Source organism: Rousettus aegyptiacus, unplaced genomic scaffold (genome assembly GCF_014176215.1).
Source record: "Rousettus aegyptiacus isolate mRouAeg1 unplaced genomic scaffold, mRouAeg1.p scaffold_m13_p_3, whole genome shotgun sequence".
Lineage (NCBI taxonomy): Eukaryota > Metazoa > Chordata > Mammalia > Chiroptera > Pteropodidae > Rousettus > Rousettus aegyptiacus.
The window spans coordinates 153,941,348-153,964,508 of NW_023416306.1; the positions used below are offsets into that span (position 1 = coordinate 153,941,348).

The following is a 23,161-nucleotide window of genomic DNA, read 5'->3' on the forward strand; positions in this document are numbered from 1 at the left end:
TTAATAATGTTTTCTATTTTCTAGCTTACTTTCCTATAGGAATACAATATATAATATATATAACATATAAAATATATGTTAACCGTGTATGTTATCAGTGTGGCTTCAGGTAAATAGTAGGCTATTAATAGTTAAGTTTTTGTGAGTCAAAGTTATATTGGGATTTTTGACTGCACTGGGGGTTGGTGCCCCCATCCCCTGTGTTGTTCAAGGGTCAACTGTACTATCTTCTGCCACTTAAGTAATTATTGTGTATCAGAAATTTTTGACAGTTGTCGTTTACCAAAGAATAGTCTTTTTTCGAGGTGTAGTAGATAAGGTATGCTGCATTCATGGGTGCACTGTTGGAAATGCACAACTTTATTCAATGTTGTCTGTGATATAGCAAGAGTTGAACAGTCAAAGGGGAAAAGTAATCAAAAAGCAGATTACCCTTTATGATCAATCAGATTTGTTTCATATAAGCCTTACTAAAATAATCTTGTTTATTTTTGCAGTTTAATCCCCTTTCTCCTCTTTACTCCCTTGATGTTCTTGCCGATGCTTCTCACCGAAGATGTTCACCAGCACACTGCTCGGCCAGGTAATTGTCTCCTAGTGGCTATTTTCTTCCAGATGGTACCAGTTTCCTTTTTATAACACTTTTTAAATATAAAGTATATTTGTGTATAGTATCCAATTTGATCTTTACAACCTTTTGAGGTCAGTAGATGTTTTACAGATACAGAAACTGAGGCAGAGTGGCAAAGGCATCTTTCCTGTGGTCATATGACTAGTATGTGATTTAAGTATCAACTTTGACCTAAGTCTTCTGGCTCCTATTTCATATTTCTTCTACTACAAGCCCCATCTTCAAAAAACATCATTAATGGTCCTCGCCCTGGCCTGCAAAACCCTGCATCTTCTGCCTACATGTCCAAACTCCTTTCATAAACTTCTTCCTCATTGGGAGAGAGATCCACCTGCACTAGGGAACTCTATTTTGTTCTTCAAAAATAGCAACCCTTTCCTGCCTCTGAACCTTCACACCTACTATTCCCCTTGCTGTTCCCATGACTGGCTCCTTCTCACCTCAGGGCGGACCTCTCAGACCATCCTATTTATAGGGACCGTTTCTACCAATCTCTCCTCATTATCTTTCTTTTCTTCAGAGCATTTATCATAGTATATAATGACTTTGTTTTTTCCCCCTACTTTTTTCCCGTTTCTCTCGCTAGAATATAAATGTCAAAGTATGGGGACCTTTTCTTGTTCCCAGCACCTAACACAGTGTCTGGCACTTACTTGGTGTTTCGTATATATTTGTCAGACTGAATCCTGCACCTACGTTGCAAAATCAGTTTAGCACCTCTCAATATAAACTCTCTTGTTAGGTGACATATGATGTAAATACTTGTTGTAGTTGTTTTGTAAATACAGTTATAAGTGTTGCATTCTGTAGCAGGGTTATTGTTCACAAAAGAGCAGCTAATAGGCTAAACCATAGAATGTTTCTGCTTTCTAGTAGCGCAAAGAATTTCCAAAGTTCTGATGATTTTTTTTTCTTAAAAATATGTTCTTAATTGTTCTTAATTGGCTATGTTCTTAATTGGCTATGTTCATAGATTTGGGGTGCAGGCTACACAAAGAAGTTACTCTTTCATGGATACAATTAGAACTTCCACTCTGGGCTATAACAATAAATTGCAACATAACCTGCTGTCAGACCTACTGGGAGTATTTCAGTGGGGAAAGGCTTTTGAATAGACTGTCACAAATGGTTTTACTAGCAGAGTGGAAATTGTGAATGATGATAAACTGCTGGAAGGCCTTTTCTTCAGTAGTATGTGATTTGTTCATTCAGTAATTCAGCATTTGCTGACTCCCTACTATGTGCCAGGCTCTTTGTTTAGGTACTACCTACCCTTAAGGAGCTTGCATTCTCATGGGAAAGTCAGGTGTGAGAATTGACATTTATAATATGGAATGATAAGTGCGTAAAGATGTTTACCAGAATGATACGGAGCACAGAGGAGGGGCCCCTAACTTACAGGCTCAGGGTGGTTTTCTTAGAAGAGGGGGTGTTCAAGCTATCTTGGAAGACACAAGATTTCAATCGATAGGGAAACAGTTCTCCAGCTCTTTGTCTTAATACCATTTAAAATGATAGCCATGTATACTCTGGGAAGACTGTAAGGATCACCGTATCATGTCACATGCTGAAAGTGGATTATTTGCCTTCCTTCTTTTACCTCTGCTACCTAGAGCTGTGCTGTGCTGTGCTGAGATCAGTGTTCATCCTTTCATCAGGTTTCCTGTTGCCTCTAAAGCCTCATCCTGGCTGGAGTGGGTGTCAGCTTCTTGTTTTTTTATGTATCTCATTGTCCACATCATTATCTTCATTCTCTTGCTAGCACTGCTTGTGGCTAGACTTGGAAAAATAAGGAAGACTAGGCTTTGCTTCTGGTGCACTCAGCTCTAGGAAAATATCGTTTGTTGCTTTAGACCATTGCTTAGAACAAGGCGAGAGAATATGGACAATTATAACTTATCCTTGTCCTTCTAGACATCATTCCCAGGGTAATGGATACAAAATGGGTTGCACACATGAAGGTTCTTTGGCATAGGGGAAGAAGATTTTTAAGCTTACATTTATTTATTTTCTTATCCTTAAAATTCTTTTTTGTTTTAAATTATACATATATTAGTCTAGTGACACATTTTTATTTTATGTGTATGTATTACGTATATAAGGAGTATTTGCTCAAATATTTAACTCATGAGGGTGCACAATCAATAAGGTTCAGCAACCACTAATCATCAGAAATGGTCAGCACAAGTGACCTCTGGGCAGTTTTTAGAAAATGTGGATGATGAAACACTCAGTTCCTGGTGCGCCCTCTCATTCCTTTGAGATAGTGGAGTCTCTGCCTGGCAAGGGGTCAGTAGAGAAGAAGCAGTTTAGCTTTGGTGCGGCTGAGTGATGAGATTTGATCCGAACTGGATGGTGGGCTTTGTGAAGACTGGACCATTTAACAAAGCCTGACACCTGGGAAGGGACAGGTGAATGACTGTATTAAAATCTGTTTCGAACTATGGGAGGCGAACACACACAATGCAGTGTGTGTGTGTGTGTGTGTGTGTGTATGCATGCCTTACTGATAAATTGTACACCTGAAACTTACTGGATTTCGTTAACCAATGTCACCATTAAAAAAAAAAAACTATTTCGAATGGAAATTTTACTTTTTCTTGTTCCATTTTATCTGTAGTAGGAAAAGATTTCTTTCAAAGCATCTGGGCAGCATTGGGAATTTCACACCCATCATTAGAACGATTTGTGTGTGTGTGTGGTGACTATGTTATCATTAGTGGTATAATTTTATTTTGCGAAGAGAGAAGTGTTTCCTGTTTTATCACAGCTTTCCCCGAGGAGAGCTGGTGTATTAATTTGCTGTATTGCCTCCTGGCTGTTCCCAGGCTGTTTTTCCTCTTCATCATGGAATTTTTAATGGCCCTGGTGCCTCTTGGGAAGCATGTGAGGAAGAGTTCCTCAGGGAGTGCTTTCCTTTTTTCACATGCCTATAATTACTCTCCTTTAAGAGCACAAAGAGTTTGATAATCATGCCTGAACTGAGAAGGTTTCCTCCTGTCAGGTTACTGAGCTGAGGCTGCTTCCTGCCTGGACATGGCCAGTTGCACAGAATCACACACTCAGCCGCATGGGAGTGAGGACCCTTTAGCCACCTCCTCACTGCTAGAGCATTATACAGCTCTGGTTCTCAGCGTGAGGCCTGAGGGTCGCTGCAGGGAGATGAGTGACCTCAAGGTACTCTCTCGTTTAGTATTTCATTGCCGTAAACAAAGAAATGAGGGGACCGTGGTTTTAAGAGATCATTTTTTCTATGTATGTTTTTAATACAGCCCAGATGGCAGGTACAATGGATGGGAGAGGGAGCATTGTGGTGTTTGCGCCACCTATTAGATTCATGGGTTAAGAGGGTTTCAGAAATGCCACTCTCGAAATACCTAAGTTTGGTGGTTTTCAAAACTGGCCTCATGTTGGAATCACCTGAGAAGTTTTAAAAAATATATCTGTGCTCGGCCCCACCTCCCAAGATTATGATTTAATTGGTTTGGGATGAGGCCCAGGTATTGGCATTATTTTAAAGCTCCCAGGTGACTCTAATATGCAGCCAGGGTTAAGAACTATTGCCCTAAATGCATATGGTTTTGTGACGGGTGCTTTGTAATTTGCTTTAACAGGAAATCCCGTTTTATAGTTGATACAAGCTCTATGCTTTGATATTGTAGGCACAGCTCCTTGTGGGAAGTAGAACTGGACTCTTTTTAGCTTTGGAGAACTGCTGAAGGTGAAGAAGAGAGTGTGAGGGTTTAGCACAGAGCCTGGCACATGGTGATTAACAGATGGGAGGAGTTGTTGGGTGGGTCTATAAATAGTTGGATGGTTGGCACAGGTGGAATTCTTAAACCAGCTGTTTTGATTTGGTTGTTTCAGTTGCTAGTATTGGGACGTCCTTATTAAAGTAGTAATACTTAGTATCAGTGTTAAGAATTGCTGCTGCTCAAAGAGCCGGTGGTGTGATTGGTGTTCTGGTACAGGCAGTGGTATTGCTGTCAAGGACAGAGTCAGAGAATGGTAATAAAAAGCTAGTGCTGTAGGCGGCTTTCCCCAAAATGAAAGATTATTGATTGTGCAGCATAGCTTTTCTTACCATTAGTGCCTTAGAAAACCATAACTTGAACTTATCAATTGCTATATCTCTGTGTGATGCGCAAGCCACCAGTTACAGTTTTTGAATGGCTTGTGGCAGTTTTGGGTTTTCTCAACTTTCCTGATCTTTCTTCTATTTTGGGTGGTGATTTGGTTATATATCACCATTTTCATTTATTCCTTCTTTAAGTGCTTAATCTCATATTAGTGGATATTGGTGTGAGGCAGACTAATTCTTATCCAACTAAAGAATCTCGGTTTTACCTGGGCAAATGACTTAGAATGACTTAGCCTCTCCATACCGCAATTTCCTCGTCTTTAAAATGCAGATATCAAGATGAAATAATATTTGAGTATTTCACATAGTGTAGCTAATATTATTTTTGTTTTATAGTTACTACTTTACCCTGCCGTTAGGATAACTGTAGTTTTATAAACTTTAAGTTGGCTTCCAGGGCTGTTTGCTAATAAGATGTAGTACAGATTCTTGAGGTGCTTATGCTTAAGTGGCCTCAAATAGACTTTCAAAAAGGAGGCATTTGGAGAGTGTTTGGGTAAAAAAGAGAAATACCTTCCTGCTCATTAGAAATTTGAAAATTGATAGGCCCTGCTCATTGTAATTCATTTTATCTGTTCACAAACGTTATGATCTGCATATCAGAGTTGTGTGCCCAGCTGGCTGTGCCCTTTGACAAGGAGTTTCAAAGAGCAAGAAGAAGACTCAATTCGTGCTATTAATTTTGACCTTTAGAGCCATAGTAAACAGCCTCAGGTTTTACCTCAGGGCTTGGGGGAAAGAACCTTTTATTAGTCCTATATCTGGTGGGGATACTGTGACGCGCAGCAGCTCTTGCTCACATCTTTAGTGCCTTAGTTTTGGCCATGTGCGAGGACACGTTTCTGCTGTAACATTGTCCACACGGCTGCAAATCTGATTGGAACTTCCCATATACAGTACACGGTTCTTGTTTGAATCTTTTATTATTCTCTTTGGACAGTCTTGTTTATAGCAGCTCTCAGCCGGCTGGCATCTTATTGCCTAAGTGGAGTGATGAAAGCATTTTTTCTCTTTTGCCATTGTAATATGTATACCCATCTTTCCAACCGATGTGAAACTTCTGCTCTTTGGACGGCATGAAACAGCTTCATGATATGTCAATCTTGCCTCAACCAAGGGAAGTAGATTATGGAGAGTTTTCAGGTACTCATGAAAAGGTTAGTCTTGAGTGAAAACACTAGTAGGATTGCCAGGATCTCTTCCTATTAGACGAACCTCCTCTGTGTCCTATAATTGTGAAGTGGTTTTCTCTCCCTAGCTGCTTCTAGTGTCATAGGCCAGGATCCTTTCTCGTATGCAAGTCTGTGAAACTATTTCCCACTGGGTGTTTAATAAATGTCGGTTAACCCTGAAGATAAAATCACATATGAGGAAAGGATATGTCTGCTTCCTTAGATTTAATTGTTTTCCTTCATTTTACCCTGGCACTTTGCTTGTTCCTTAATTACAGCTTGGCGTCTTATATCTGTTAATCCTTTATGCGTTGGCCTTCTACACTATGATGTCTGCTCCTGGTGGCAGGGCCCTGGGCTCAGTCATCTTGTGATGACTACATCCAGCATAATGCTTTACACAGGGTAGACCCTTTCTACATCCAGCATAATGCTTTACACAGGGTAGACCTTCATAAATTTTTGTTAAAAACAATTGAGTTGAATAGATTAGCAATTAAGGAGAATAACTGGAATATATGATTATGTATGACCTTCAGTCCTTAGAAATATTAGTAATTTTTTCTTGATGTTACTTATTTGTATGTGTTTAAGGAAAAGTAGAACAAATAAAAATACCTTTTCACAATAAATTTTATTTTTATTTCATGCAAGAAAAAGAACTTTTCAATGAGTTTTAAAAATGAGTGATTTTTGAGGGTAAACTATTCCTTAAATTAGCCTTCCATTGGCAGATACAGACTGTTTTCTCTCCTTAGGAGTGACTCTAAATATCTTTGTTCTAAATCTAAAGCAGTCACTTCAGTTATTTTTTGCCAACATTGGTTCTCTTAAACATGCATGTATTTCTCAAAGTAATTTTTTTTTCCCCTAAAAGTACATTCCTGCCCCAGGGACATAGTGATCTGCCCAGTTTCCTAAGTAACAGTGCAGTTTTAACAACTCACCTGATCTTTCAGTTACCTGCAGTAAAAAATAAAATAGAAACATTGTGTTTATGTGTGGATATACAGAATACTCTTTTGAATTAATTGTTAATCTCTAGCATTTACTTTCATGTTTGTAATATCAATTTAGTGATTTTTCCTGAAGTAAGAATTTTTAAAGAGTGTATTTGTTGCGTTTAATGCTCATTTCCTCCCATAAATTTTTTACGGCAAATGCTGTGGAATGTGACACTTTTAGGGGAAGTACTGACCTGGCATTCATGCTGTGAAAGGAGTAATGCCTGAAGAACACCGAGGCCCCGAGCAGATGAAACAGAGCAAGTGGAGCCTGTTTTTCTCTCGAGGTTAATTACTTATATACTGGTGAACAGTACTTTAATCTAAATATATAATCATTCAAATCATTCTGTTCTTCTTTAAGTTAAATATTTAGATCTCTTTTATTGACTAGCTTATTAGCTTTGGGAATTTGGTATACTTTTTAACTCAGTAATTTTCACAGTAGGTAGAAAGAAGCTTATCAGTATTATTTGAGAAATTTCAAAATAAACACATTACTGATACTTCTCCCACCCCAGCATGGTGGGAGGTGTTTATTTTGTAGTAGCTTCTTACATCATTCCGATAGTCATTTGTCATTCCGATTGAGAAGGCTAACTTACACTTAGCCCTTTTTTGCCCTCTGCATAATTGAAAGGTCCTCTCCCCTATATATAGTATATAGTTTGCAACATCAAAAACAACTGTATACTGCTCTTAAAAAAGAGTTTTTAAAAATCTAGTTAAATCTCCTTTCTACCTATAGGGAGGAGGTTCTGTGTGTTGGTGAGAAGAGGAAGCTCAGACTGTTTTTCTTGTCCTTTGTGGTACCTTGTGCATTGTCCCTTTTCAGTTTTTGTCTTGTGAGTAGACAATGATACTGTCAGAATAAAATAACACAAATTAAAGAAATAACGTTAAAAAGAAAAGGAGCCAGGGTGGTTAAATACACCTAAATGAAAATGAGGGTGGGAGAAAAGTCAGTTTCTTTATTTTTCCTTCCTTATATAGGATGGAAAAATGTATGTCTACAGTTGACTGATATTATTGTTTTGGGATTAACAAAAAATTGGAACCACCTCTTGAATAGGAAACTGAGGCTGGAGCATTTTCCTGCTCCCATGCTCAGGTTCCCAAAAATAACTCAGGGGGCCTTCCAGCCCACACAGATTATTCTTTGTTCCTGAATGGGGCTGTCCTAATGTTCCGGGTAAGCTCTGTAGAATGGCAGGTTCCATTTCCTGTCTCTAATCTTGCTCCAAGCACCCAGCTGCTGCTTTGCTTCCCTCAGGCTTGCTCTAGGTTCTCTTCCTTCTTTGTCCTTTAAGAGTCTTCCCAAGCAGACAGAGCCCTCAGGGGAAAACAGATTTTCTCAAGCTATAAACTCTGACATTACTAGTGTTAACTTAAAACCAAAAAAGAAGGAAAATGTCTCACTGTCCTTCTATAACAATTTGACTGTTTATTTTCTTTCTTCCCCAGATCTTTACTAGGAAGGGCCGTAGGGAGAGACAAATATCCCTTCTGTACTTTGCCCTGAGCTGCTATGTTATTCTGCCTTTTATGAAATAGCTCTCCAACTTGGAAGTGGTCCTAACAGGACTGTATTAAGAAGAAAGGCGCATTAAACTGAATTTTGAGAATGAGCATGACTTCTTTTTATCCCTGCCTCAGTTTCCCTGGAAATAAGATTTGGCTACAAGGTCCATTAGGGAAGAGACTGTTCCATCCACCACCATACCCCAGTGCTTAGTGACAACTCAGTGAACAATAGAAGAAGCAACAAAACTTCTCAGTAGAAAGAAAAGAAAAATATATACTTTTACAAGATTATTGACTTAATAACTTTCATTACCTGGTTTCTTCCCTAAGTTATAACCAGAGGAATTTATAAAATTTGAAGAATTTAGAGCATTCAAGGTAATTACAGGAGTTGGTATGGGGCAGTGGAAGTAGAACGTTCACTGCAGAAAGGAGCAACAGGCGGGAGGCTTAGCGGTTGGAGATCATTTAACGTAGGGGCAGTTAACTCTGAAGCCCTTAACATCACTGAGCAGGCAGGAGTAGGGATCCAAGAACCATGGCAGAGGGGCAGGATATCGTAAGGACCACCTGGCCTTTGAGCCCACAGCAGTCCTCTCAGGACATTGCAGAGTGTAGTGCTGTGCAATAACCTATGTGCACAGTAGTATGTAAGTATACTTATTTTCATTTTACTAAAATAAATAAGCATGAAAAAGCACTGTAATGGTTAAAAATTTAAATATTTTGGTGCATACATGGTTTCATCTTTTTCCTTCAAAATGTGTCATTCCTTTAAAATGTGAGATAAATAGTACTGGCTAGGTCCTAAAAGAGTAATAACTTGTGCTCTTAACCATCTTACTGACATATATCAAACACGCAAAGCTGTGAAAATGATGGGTGACATGTAAATAAAAGGCAGTATTTGTTTAGTTCAGCCCAAGTTGATACTCTGAGAATATCTTAAAGCCCTTTTAAGTATTTTTCTCTTATGCTTTTCATTTTGCATCTGTTTGGTACAACTCAACATTTTGTAAACATTGATCTTGAAGTGGAAATGTCTTTTAGTTAATTAAAGGACAATATACTGAAGGACAATATAGCATACTAAGAAGTTTATAGAGAAATATAATACATGCTTGATGAATTTTCATGAAGTCCCATCCAGGTAAGCAGCATTTTTAGATCCAGAAACAGAAAATTACCAGAAAGAACTACAGAAGCTTCTAGTCACTGTCCTTCCTCTTCCCCACATCACCATAGCTCAGAGGTGACCACTGTCCTGATGTCTAACAACATAGTTTAGTTTGAAAAAATGGTCTTAACATTTAATCTAAAGAGTTTTAGAAAGGCCTTTAATGAGCTTAAAGGTAAAGAAGAAAGAGCATGAATATAAACTGTTACCCTTTGTTTGACTTATTTATGAAGTAGTTCAGGAGAAGCAGGATTGAATTAGAGCAAAGTGCTTGGACAGCTTGAGTTTAGGTCTGAATGTACTCAAATACCTTGATTGTGGAGGAAGTGGAAACACTATCCTGTACATTTCTCTGTTTTGAGGACCAACAAAATTTTGTTGTATAATTTTCTTTTCTGCCTGTGTCTGACATCAAAGGGAATTACCACCTCTGCATTTAGACTAAAGGCATGTCTACTTTTGACATTCTGTCGTCTGTCTTATTATTAAATCAGCATGCTGATTTAAACTTATTTCCAGGACTTAGGGAGGATATAAAAAATGAATTTTGTACCCTACTTGACACATTTATATTTACATTGCACTTTGAGGTTTTGGAATTAACTATTCATGGGATACTTAATAAAGTTAAAATTCTTTTTCCATACAGAAGAGAGTGATCAATGAAAGATGATTTGGACAGCCTTTTCCAAACCACAGGCTCTATATTGTACATCTCTGCCTGTTTCAGTCAAATTTTTATCTTTCCTTGTTTATAAATTGAATGGACTCAAGCTTTTGCTATTTAAAGAGTAGGCACATGCACACGTGTGTGTGGGTGTGAAAGAGAGCGAGCCAGCACCCACGTGTACATATGGGTGTGTACTTTTAAACTGTGAAAGTGGCCTGATTGGGGCTCTCTCAATAAGAAAATTTGTCCATTCAGCAGTTGTCTTGTTGCCTTGCTAACTAAATTCTCCTAAGTTTGTGGTTCTAGTTTTAAGACTATTAAGTCATGAGACTTGATCCCTAGCTAGGACTACCAATTAGGAGTTCAACTGGTATAATTTCATTAGATTTCTTTTTATGTGTATATATACTAGCTATTTTTTAAAAATGGCAGTAAAATAGACAATAAAAATTTTCCATTTTAATCATTTTATGTGTATAATTGGCTATTTAGTTTTTAGAAGTTTTATTTAAAACAGTTCTGGTCAACAAATATTTAATATGCCTTCTGCTGAGGTTGGTATAGATCATTGGAAAATTATGAAAGACATATAAATATGGCCACTGTTCTCAAGGAGATTAAGCCTCATTAGAGAAACAAGTTATATGTACAGCAGTTAAATAATGATTCAGGGTAGATAAAGGCCTTGAATGTTCAAGGAAAGCTTTGCAATGTGGTCCGTAATCAGGGGTAGGATCTGTCTGATTTGAGAGGAAGGAAGAACAGGAGAATTAAAATAGTACACCAGCTATGTCAGTGTTAAGCCCATCATCTTTCAGAGAATCTTTTGCTTTCCTAGCTTTGAGGCTCTCACTGTTTTGTTTTTAAAATAGCTGAACGTTCAGATGAAGGGACATATTATTAGCACATAATTTATATTTTTGAAAATCACAGAAACCAAACTTGAGATAGACGCTACTAAAAATCTAGATGTATAGTGATAGAAGGGTTAAGCTTTCTATTAAAATTCTGTGCAAATATCTGTGTTCACACAGCATTAAAATTTTCAATATATTACCGCTTGGGATTAGGTATTTCATTAGAAGTTTAGAACAATTGCAGTTGTAGTTTTTATGAAAAATAATTGTACAAAAATCAGCATGTAATGAAACATATTTACTGAAATTAATCTTGAATGTCTGCTATTCTGAAATCAGGTAAAGTGTTTAAAATAGGTATATATTGTAAGTAAAGAGTGAGTTGTTATGAACAATCTTACGCTGACACTCGATGGCGAAGGATGATGCCCATTTCATTAGTATATGTCTATTATGGGTCACGGATTTCATCCAGGTTGAATATAATGCCTTAAACAGTAAGAAATACAAAGTTAAAACAATATAGTTTTTTTTCACATCTGCAGACAGGCAAACATACATTTGGGACCCCCATGTTCACGTGACATCAAGAGGAAACGGAAGCCAGTGGCCACAGCATCTCTGTCTAGCCCAAATTCAGGTAATTATATGTAGTTATTTATTGAACACCTACTGTGTGTCAGGCACTGAATTATATGTTTTATATACCTTTTCATGTAACCTTCATAAGATAGGTCATTTTATTTTCATTTTACATAGGAACACTGAGAGTAAGATGTGTGATCTGACCAAGGTTACACATATTTTAAGAATTCAAACCTAGTTCTCTCTGACCTTACAGTCTTATGTGTTTTTCATTGTGTCACATGGCTTTCTTGAGTTTGAATCTATTTCACCATCAACAATCTTCAGTCATCTGGACTTTGTTCTAGCACAGATAAGAAGTTAGATCTCTGTTGATGAAAACCCCATTAGGGTGGCAGTGTTTTAGTCCATAGCCAAAGAGCCGCATGGGTTTATTTACTTTCTTATTTAATATACAGTACAATATTCTCACTGTCATTATGTACAGAGAATGCTAATATTTTAGCAGTCATGAAATTTCTAATTAAAAACAATTTTATGGGATGGCTACATAGTATAGTGGTTAGCATGTCTGCTTTACACACAGAAGGTCCTGGGTTCACCCCAGGTGGAACCACGGACCACATCCCAGGTGCGCCGGCCCCCTGAATGCACTGGGGGTGCTAGGCCCCGGGTGCATGCCAAAGCGCGTGGGAGGACACACCCTGCCTTCAGAGATCCAGTTCTTAAAAAAAGAAAAGAAAAAGGAGACAGCAACATCTGTAGGTCAGGGGTAGAAGTGGACGGTGAGGGGGATTAAAGAGGGGCGGAAAAAAACAATTTTACAAGTTAAAACCTTTAGTTCCCTGGGCAAAACTTGTTATTAGAAATCAAAATAATGATTATGTCTTTTAGGGGGTAGTGACCAGGAAAGGACATAAAAAAGGCTTCTGGGACATTGGAAACATTCTATATCATGAACTAGGTGAGGGTTACATGAGTATATACATATGTAAAGATTCACTGAGCTGTACATTTATGATGTATGTACTATATATTATCCTCAAATGAAAACAAAGGGAAACAGTTATGTATTTATTATATCAGCAAGAATATTGGATGTCTACAGGTTGGGTTTTTTTTGGAGTTAAGAGAAGATAGTTAAACATAATTGATGATCATAGGAAATCCTTTATGTTATTTCAATACAATTTCAGGTGAATTGTTCTGGATAAATACCTACAATTGTTATTTTTCTTTTTCTTTTTTTTATTATATAAGTTTCAAGTGTACAGCACTGTAATTTGACATCTGCATACACTACAAAGTGATAACCCCAAAAAGCTAGTTACTTTCTGTCACCATACAATTGACCTCCCTTTCCTGTTTCACCCATTCCTCTCTGGGAACCACTGATTCCTACAATTATTTTCTTGATGGTAGTGAATTCATTCTGTGAGAATTTAGTATATCACAGATTATTTTCTTCAGAAAATACTATAAGTTATAATAAAATACTATATATTATACATGTTATATTACAGATCAGGGCAATTGATAGTTGAGTAGAAAGTAGACCTATGACAGATAGGGAGCTCTTTCCCCTACCTTTACATAGTAAGTTTCAGCATGGTCTGAAATTCACCTCTTTGAGCTTCTATTTGGAATAACTGCTTGATAATGGTTCAGACTGATTGTCATGATAGTGGACAATCTTAATCACAGGCCTGATGGTTATAGTAAATTTTTTAGTAATTTCCACATGGCTATGCCCTGAGCTAAACCTTTTCATGCATTATTTTACTTAATCTTTGCAACAACTTTATAAAATAGATGCTTTTTCTATTCCCAATACACATGAGATATTTGAGGCTTAGAGAGGTTAATCACTTCCCCGAGGTCACATGGTTGATAAATTGCAGAGCCAAGGTCAGACTGGTTTTCCTGTGACTCTTAAACACTGCAGGTGCTCTCTCTTACATACGATAGGATTGGTTCCAAACTATGACTTCTCATCAAAACCCAGATCCTCGTCCAGTCTGTGGTATTGAAAGCATTAAAACACAGTCTCCCTTCTTTTATATTTTTGCTCTTTTTTCCTCCTTAAAATCTAGCTTCTCTTTTTAGCTTTTAACTGTTTATGAGAAAAGAATTGTTGAGAAGAGTTTAAAATCCTTTCCATGTTCAAATCAGTAAACGTACTGGGAGGTATTAAACAAGACTTGAGCATGAAACGTCTTCCCTACTGAGCCCAACTCCTCCTTTCACTTGTTGACTAAGGCTTGCTTCACTGAATGTTTCCTTTTTTTTCTATCTATAACCTGAGTGCCCCATGGAGGTGAAGGACATAGCCTGAGCCTGTGCCATCAGTCAGTAGAACAAATGGGCTTGCTCTGCCTAACATCGGGGCATCTCGGATTCCACCTCTTTTATAGAAATGAGTGATGAAGAGAGGTGCGTTCCGCTTTGCCGCTGTATTAATACACATCAGGGGCCAGCTCCTGGCACTAAATCACGCTACTGCATACATCTGTTATCAGATTCTTCACCAGTGTGATGAACAAGACTGCAGATAGAGGCTTCCTTGTGTCATTCTTTATAGGATTTTCCTAAAAGAATAAATAGCTCAGATCTCTGCCAACACTCTCTCCTGTCACTGTGATGAATTCAGCTTCTTTCTTAAACATGCAGCCACAAATCTTTTGCCTTTCCCCCTCGCCCACCGGTGGAAAGTTTTGAGTTGAAATTGACTGAATTTAATAAGGCTAGAGAGATGAAGAGCAGAAAGAAATAGCATGTCTTTCTTGTCTTTTTGTACTAATATTAACAAAAAGCCATATGATCATCAAGTAGATCGTTATTGAAAGTGTATCACTTTTATTTTCTTCTTTTTATATCCACTCCCCTTCCCTTTATGGCTTAGTAGCACACAGGTGTCTGGTGCACAGAGTCACCAGGGATCTGACTGAGTAACCATGTAAACCTGCTTCTAAGTCTGATACACCAGAAGAGGCAATGCTCAGCAAGTGACCGCCTCATGCCAAAGTGAATTTGCTGTATGTGCTCTTAAAGAATATAACTGGAAAAGCAAAAAATGGGTTATTTTCCCCAAATTTGAGATTAAGTAGCTATAAAAACATAAAGAACTCAGATGAAAACCAGACTTCATTTCCTTGAGGTGATTTTTTTTTTTTTCATCAGAATGGCAGAACAAAGCCTTTGGTGCATAAATCCCATTTCTTAAAAAGTAAATATGTGGCTTTAGATAAAGGAGAATTGGGATGACAAGATGTTGTATTCAGAGCCCTATTTTCGCCGTTCTGGAAGCCTTTTCTGACTTTCCTCTCTGGAATGGGATACATGTCCTTAGAGTATCAGTCAGAAGGGTATCCAACAGTTAACCTGTTAATTAGCTGTATCAGATTCCAAATACCAGGCCAGTGATGCTGGAGGTGCATTTGCAAGGGCAGGAATTTTTTTTATCTGTTTTGCTAATTGCCATAGCCCCAGCAGCTAAACTTAATGCTCAGCATATGGAAGGCTCTTAGAGTTGAAACAATTATCCTCAGTATTATTCTAACCCTCTGATTGGATTCAGTAGTTCTGTTTTAGTTTGGCCCTTGTCTCAGGAGCCATGGAGTATTCTTATTGCCCACCATGTCTTTTTAAAGTTTAAATGGTTTCTAAAGTTAAAAAAAAATGTTTGTTTTTTTTTTTTTTTAGTAAATATTGAATGCCTATAAAAGAGCATTATAGGAAATACATAAGGTGTAAAGAAAACAAAATAGTGAATATCCACATATCTACTATGTACTTTAAGAAAAAGAACATCAACTTTAAAATCTTTTTTCTGCTCTTAGAGGTACCCATTATCCTGATATATTTTTTAATCACTTAAGATTCTTTGTTTTTTTCCAAATTGTTTTCAAATAGTTATCTCTAAGCAATGTACTGTGTAGTTTTGCATGTTTTTGAACTTTGTGTAAATGGAATGTCATATTTTATAAGTTGAAAGTTTCACCAAGTTATATTTTGCGATTCATTCTTGCTTTGTCCTGCTAAAAGTCATTCATTTTTTTAATGCCACATATGTTATTCAATTTTATGAATATGACAGATATACTACAATTAAATATTCATTTTAGACATTTTGATTATATCCCATTTTATGCTATTGTGGAAAACACTGCATTGTTCTATGGGAGAACATGTGCAAAAGTTTTTTTCTAGTCTATGCTTCTTAGGATGGCTGTGTCAAAAAAAGAGTGAACAAGTTTGGGAAGGATGTGGAGAAATGGAACCTTTGTGTGTGGCCAGTGGGAACGTAAAATAGTGCAGCAGTTCTGGAAAAACAGTATGGCAGTTTCTCAAAAATCTAAAAACTACCATATGATTCAGCAATTCTGCTTCTGGGTTTATACTCAAAAGAATTTAAAGCAGGCATTCAAACAGATATTTGTTCACCAACATTCATAGCAGCATTCTTCACAGTAGCAAAAAGAAGGAAACAGCTCAGATGTTCATTGCTAGATGAATGGATAAGAAAATGTGGTATATACATACAGTGGAATATTATTCAGCCTGAACACCTTCATTATTCAAAGTGAAATTCTAATACATACTACACTGTGGATGAAGACATAATGCTAAGTGGAACAAGCCAGACACAAAAGGACAAATATTGATTCCAGCTGTATGAGGTACCTAGAATAGTCAAATTTTACAGGAACAGAAAGTAGAATGGTAGTTGCCAGGGATTGGGGGAGGAGGAAAATGAGAAGCTGACGTTGAATGGGCATAGAATTTTCATTTGGGATGACGGAAAAAGTTCTGGCGGTGGATGGTGGCGATGGTTGTGCAACAGTATAAATGTACTTAATGCCACTGAATCGTACACTTAAAATTATTAAAATGATAAATTTTATGTTATATATTTTTTACCATAATAAAAAATATGTAGTGAAAAAAAGTTTTTATCTAGAGTAGGGTTTTTTCACTGTCGTCAGTGACCATATATTAATAATTAATACAGTGAAATGTATTAATATATTTTATAAAATATATTTGTGACCTAAAATATATTTGTGAAATATATTTTATAAAATATATTTGTGATCTAAAATATATTTCTGGCTGTTGTAAATTGAGGTTTCGAAATGTTTGAAAGCCGCTGGTCTCAAGAAACTCATATATGTGCTATAGAGTAATAGCTCACTTTAAAAATAATACATGCAAATCTGAAATAAATCCTTGAGTGTACTTTGATATTTTTTTATTCCTTTTCATTAAGGAAAAAGAAGTACTGGTCACATGACTCGCTAAATCAATCTTTGTGACCCACAGTTTGAAAATTACTTGGTTCCATTCCTTTAGTAGAATTATTTGAGTGACAGGGTAAAAACAAGACAGGTAGATTTCTCTATATGTTAGTGTATATTCACTATCAACAGTGCGGGTGATGTGGTGGTTTGTACTACTCTGCTCAGGGGCACTTGGAAAGGTGAGGACAGTGTTTGGCTGTTACAGTGATTCGGCATTTGGTTGATAGGGTCCAGAACAGTTAGTGTCTTTGTTGAAAAACTGGGCCTGATTATGTGGTTTTCTATCATTTTCCTTACTGTCCACTATTCATGGGGTATGATAGAAGGGCTTGGAGTCAAATATCTGAGTTTGAATCTTGTTACTTAACAAGCTACATTATCTTCCTGAAGAATTTACCTGCCTCTCTGTGGCTCAGTTTTCAGATCTAGAAAATGGAGATGACAATACCTACTTAGAGTTTGCATTAGGAAATAAGATTATGAGCACAGTATTTACACAGTATAGTGCCTAGCAGGTAAGTACTTAATAAGTTATAGTTACATTATGAATTCATACTACTGAATTTGTTTGTTCAGTTAAACTCATTTTCTCAGGTGGAGAAATACTTACCTTACTTTAAATCTTGCCTTCACTTCTTTGTAAAGAAAAAAGTAAAGCTGTATGTTGGCGCTTGGGTTAATAGGGTGGGCATAAAGTAAAAGGATTAAGAAAATTTTGCTTTAAAAGTCTCATTCTAATTTGTCTCCCCTTGATTTTTTTTCTACTTTCATTATAACAATTTTACTAGTTCACTTGGATGCAATGGAGCCAACTACACCAGCATCACAGGCCCAGAAATCTCCAAACTCTGAGTGGTTGGTCAGGACCTCTGCCGCAGAGAAAGCCACTGATTCAACTGCAGCTACGTTTTTTAAAATGCCACAAGAAAAGAACCCTGGGTGCAGCTAGAGAGCAGTATTTCACCTACCAGGAGCCACCTGGGTGTCTTGAAACACATATTAGACTTTGTATTATATAGTCTTGCATATCTTAGTTGCTCATCGCCAGGACTAGATCCTTTCTCTTTAACAAAACAGTAGACTCTCTCTTAGCAAATCATGTTGTGGAAATCTGTTGTGGTGGTGTTTTGTTTTGTTTTGTTTTTCCTTTTTTTTTTTTTTAACAGAAAATATTGGGGCAGCAATTTTTTTTTTTAAAGTCATCCTATGCTATATTTGTTACATTGCTATTGCTGCCTCAACAGCTACCTACAGCTTTGTTTATAGAGCTGTTGCTTTTTTGCAGGTATGTCTTTTTTTCTTGAAAAACTGATAACTGTTTTTACATACTCTGTGTAGAGCTTTAATTTCATTTGGGGAAATTCCAAACTTGCAGCCAGTTCCAGGCACTTTTAAACACTGAATTAAGACCTATGTGTAGAATAGTATTTGCAGGAGGTAAGGCTTGCCTTTGAGCCTGGCCTTGATTCACTCAGAGTACTCGATTCACTCAGAGTGCCAATAAGGTCTCAGTGTGGAGCCTCAGAAGACAGACCAGCAGGATGGGACTTGCGAACATCTTTGTCTTCTAAGTGGCCTAATGGGATTGCCAGCAGCTTCATTGTACTTTGCCTCATCTACAAAATTCGTGTTCTACACACACACACACACACACACACACACACACACACACACATTGGTGTAATGAAGAAGATGGTTTAGCTGTACAGCAAACTTAAAATAGTCAGTGGATTGTGGCTAAATACTTTATGTTGCAGTGTAAGCCTTTATGTACTAAATGGGATTTTTATTGTTAGTTTATAGGTCAATAACCTGCAGCAGAAATTCATACTCTATTATAATAATGGCTCTTGGGGCCATACTTTGGGGAGGAAAAATGTCTTTTGACATGACTTTATACTTGGCGTGTTTATGACAGCTCAGCTGCATGTAGAGTTATATATATAGCCATTCCTGAAGTTGGATGCTACTTTGTCAAAATGAGGAATAAGTGACCGCCTAGAGCTGCTGGAGAAAAGCCACCCTTTCTAAAAAGGTATTATCAGAAGCATCTGTCATTCAGGGGACTGGTTGATAGAGGGCTCCTTTTTTTGGTACAAATTGAGTACGTTTACTCTGAAATATAAACTGTTCCCCAAGTACCCCCTGCTCTGGTAACGTGGAGGAAGTCCCACTCTTGTACCTGGGTAGTTCCTGTGTTTAAATAGGTGCTGAGTGGGACAGAGCCTCCTTTCACTGAAGTGCAGATGTCCCTTTTTCTCATGCTGAATACAGTGGTGGGCCGCTCTATCATGTTTCCTTTAAAAATTATAGTCCTTAACTGTGGTAGCTCCAGAATTTCTTTGTCTATGGGTGGGTGTGATCTAGTTGGAGAGGGGGACTTAAGCTAACTTTCCATAGCACTTTACGTAAGATTGAGAACATGTCATTTGTCCATAACAAGGATACAGTGGGGTGGCGGGGAGAGGTTGGCAGATGGAGATGATGAGGTGAGTAGTGCTAAAGTCAACTCAGCATCCTTGGCAACTGCCCTGGTCTCACGTAGTAGTGAATGTACTTCCCTTCCCTACAGGCTGCACCCATAGCAGTGTAGAAGATACAATGTGTGTCAAATGCAAAATGGCACTACTGAAATGCTTAGTGATGAGGGTAGATTTTATTGTCATGTGCATTCTTACCTAGTCTCCATAGTGTCCTGAGGCACACATTCTAACATAATTTGTTAGATTTAAGGAAGAAATCCGTGGGCATAATTTTATTTTCTTTACACTAAGCTCTGTGGCCCATGCAGAGATTGATCCTATGATCGCGACCTATTAAGACCTCTAAAATTCAGGCAGAATCTTCATGGCATGTTGCCTGACAGTTCTCCTTTTTACCTGTGATAAAAATAATTTATACAAACAACTTTACATTTTAAACCTCTCTATGTTATAAAAGTAGGCGACTGCTGCCATTTTACAGAGATGAGCAGTCATAGTTTAGTGACTTGCCCAAAATCATATAATCAAGCCAGGATTAAAATCCCAAATGTTCATACTTACTCTGCCCTGGATTGTAATCTTGTTTTTTCATTGACAGACCTGTGTGACTCTGAAACAGTATGCTATGAATGTTTATCATCTTTCTTGGGCATGCATTTCTACATGTTTTGAATACTTCCAATAGGGATCACCCAGAAATGCCATATCTACCTATAATAAGAGGGTGGAAGGAAAATTAATTTCCTTAGAAAGTAGCAGTTAAGCACCTAAGTACTTTACAACTCAAGTTTATAAATTGGGTTCCTAATTTTAAGCTATTGTATGAGCACACTTACAGAAGCATTAGCAAACTTATTCTGCTTGTTTTCTGTATGAATCAATTCCAGAGGAATAACCTGAGAATCAAGTGTATTTTAAATTTAAGTTTTAAATCTTTTTATATGGTAAAATGTAAATTAAGAAAAATCTGTTACCTCTTAACAAAAGCTACAATTTCAAAATCAGGTTTGTAATCTGTTGAAAAAAAAACTGATAGCATGACTTCCTTTGAGGATAATCCTTAAACTCACATGTATTTGATCTGCTCAAAAGTAATAACTGAAACTGAGTTCCACCATTCTTATTTCAGGGTTCTGATTTATCCCAGCTGCCTATGCAGTCTTCCTGCCTGAACCCTAATCTTATATATTTTCCACCATAGGCAAAAGTCAAGACATTACTATTGTTATTCATAAAAAATTAATTTTGCTTATAAGTTTAAGGGAATTTGAGATTGTTTTTCAGATGCAGTATTTTAAAGGAACAACTTCGTTTGCGTCAAAACTCTTGTGTTGCTTTTTGGTAAGAACTGTTCAGAAGAGGAAATTAGTAGCTGTTTACATGGTGCCAAATTTGGGAGAAACAGAATACGATCTTTATTGAGTGGTATGTGCTTTTAACCTTGAATTCTTTAGAAATCAAATGTAATTGAAAATTTAGATGACATTGTTTTGCTAGGCTATGAAACAGGCTGCAAATGAGGCCATTTGGGCAGCAAAATGACCAAAAGCTGAAATAGATCTAATCTGTGATACTTAATGGCAATCTTTGCTAAGTATTAAAACTCCATACCTAGAACAGGTAATTAAACTATTTATGAATGCCAAGTAGATTAATCTGATATATCTTTGTATTTTGGAATCAGAAATGCAATCTAGACCACAGCATTGGAAGTTCTGATGCTGCAAAGTAGAGGAGAGTTATCCCAGGAGTCACTTAGAATTGAACAAGTTACAGAGTTGCAAGAAAGGAGCTAGACTGGCACTGTCATTGCTGATGTGATGCGTTCTCCACTTTGGCTCTAGGTGAAGGCTCCTGATGATGCATGATTTATTTCAGGTCTTTGCTTTATGTTTGCTTCATTACTGTGCTCTGAGCCATATGCTTTTGGTTTCCTGGGGAGAAGGCTATGTAAAAATCTGAGCATTAGAAGCCAGATTCAGTGTTCGGTGTATCTGGTGAACCTTATCTGAGCTGGGATGAGAACAGAATGGCTTGCTCATGCAGCTGTGGATGCGGTCTCGTTAGGGGCAAAGCTTACAGGATGTCATGGCTCATGGGATGGCAGGAGGGATGATAGAAGCAGTTGTGTGCCTGCTGTCAGCTCCTTCCTTTGTTACTGCTTGAGCTGTCCATTTTACTTGTCAGTATTTTTCCTTATCTCCCATTCCAGTCATGACATGACAGTTAGTGGAGTTAATGATGGTGGCAGCAATTAAGAGGGGTTCCTACCCCATCAGAAAATGTACAGAGGGGAAAGGTGAGGAAATTGGTAGGTTCTGCTGTTACCACTAAACATAGAGTGGCCCAGAGATCCTTTCGCCTATGTTAAGATCCTGGAACAGATGAATGTCAAATACCTGGAAACAGCAGCATCAAAAAGAAACAAGGAAAATGAGTGATATTGCTGAAGAGTGTGGACTTTAAGGTTTTTAACAAGCCCAGCAAAACAAACTTATGGCCAAAAGAACTTTTTCTGCCACTATAAATAGACAAAAGTACTTGGTAAGGTTGCTAAATTTGGGAGAATAAAAGAATTTCAAGCACAATATTGAAGAATGGAGCAGATCCTGAAGATTTTCACCAAAGAAAGCAATCTTGGCAAGGTCCAGAAGTGAGAAGGCAAAGGGAAGAGAAGGGGGAGATGCTAACCGTGGGGGCTCTCAGGTCTCTGGACTAATAGCATCACCAGATTCTTGTCTCCACCAGTCCCACTGAATCAGAGACTCTGAGGGTGTGGCCTGGCATTCTCGCAGCATGCAACTGCGGACTCTGGTGTGCACTGACATTTGGGAACCACAGGCTTTGCCACAGCTAAAAAGGACTGTTTTAATGTACATGTATCGCCCTGACTCTGAGGTGCTCTTCTGTTTCCCTTGTTAAGTATTAGAGATGTTTTGCGTGTGATTCTTTGCAGGGACTGTTAATGTCTTTATTTCCCATACTTTTTCCTCTCAAGCTCCTGAAAGATCACCTGGAAATACTGAGAAAGGATAATGTGGAGAAAATGCCATCAAGCTCATATTTAGATGGATGGAAACAACCTTTTAAAAGTGGGTTAAAATATAACCATGAATTTTTAGTCTGTGAGTGATAGTCATTTTTCACAATTGACAGTAAAATATTTGTGTAAGATATTGCCTCCATGATTTTATATTTGTTCATTTTATCTTAGTTTCATGGGAAATTTTCATGTATTTTCTAGTGTTATAATGGTAAAGCCTTTTAAAGTGTGGCTCACAAAAGTGAAAAAATTAATTGGAAGTAAAACCACTGTGCATACATCGTGTTTGTAATAAATACCTGTTGCGTTATTGTTGATCTTTTGTTAGGACTTAATCTCAGTACTTCAGAGCATGTAAGAATCAATTTTCAGTTATCCCACTTAATCATACCCTGTTGTCTTTGTTTTACATTTGGGGTATTGCTTCTTCAGGGGTTGGGGACCAATAGCAATAGCATGTTATGTTTTTTTGTTGTTGTCTGACTCATGGACTCAGTGTTTCAGAATATGGTACTCTAATCTTAAAATTTTAAAATGAAATCATAACCACTTTTTTCTCTAGGTTTTGTTTATA

At 37.5% G+C, this 23,161-nt stretch overlaps 1 protein-coding gene across 6 annotated transcripts in view; it reads left to right on the forward strand.

Moving 5' to 3' along the window:
* Positions 1 to 22,904, forward strand: part of GPATCH2L (G-patch domain containing 2 like) — a 48,089-nt gene extending 25,185 nt beyond the window's left edge. For 5 of the 6 annotated variants that reach the window (XM_016122587.2, XM_016122583.2, XM_016122586.2 and 2 more), the window contains 3 exons: positions 498 to 583; positions 11,722 to 11,816; positions 17,850 to 22,904. In XM_016122587.2, coding sequence (XP_015978073.1) covers positions 498 to 583; positions 11,722 to 11,816; positions 17,850 to 18,010 — 342 coding nt within the window. In that variant the 3' untranslated portion in view covers positions 18,011 to 22,904. Of the gene's footprint in view, positions 1 to 497; positions 584 to 11,721; positions 11,831 to 17,849 lie in introns of those variants that run through there. The other variant, XM_036238736.1, reaches the window with a different exon arrangement.
* Positions 22,905 to 23,161: the final 257 nt, after the last annotated feature.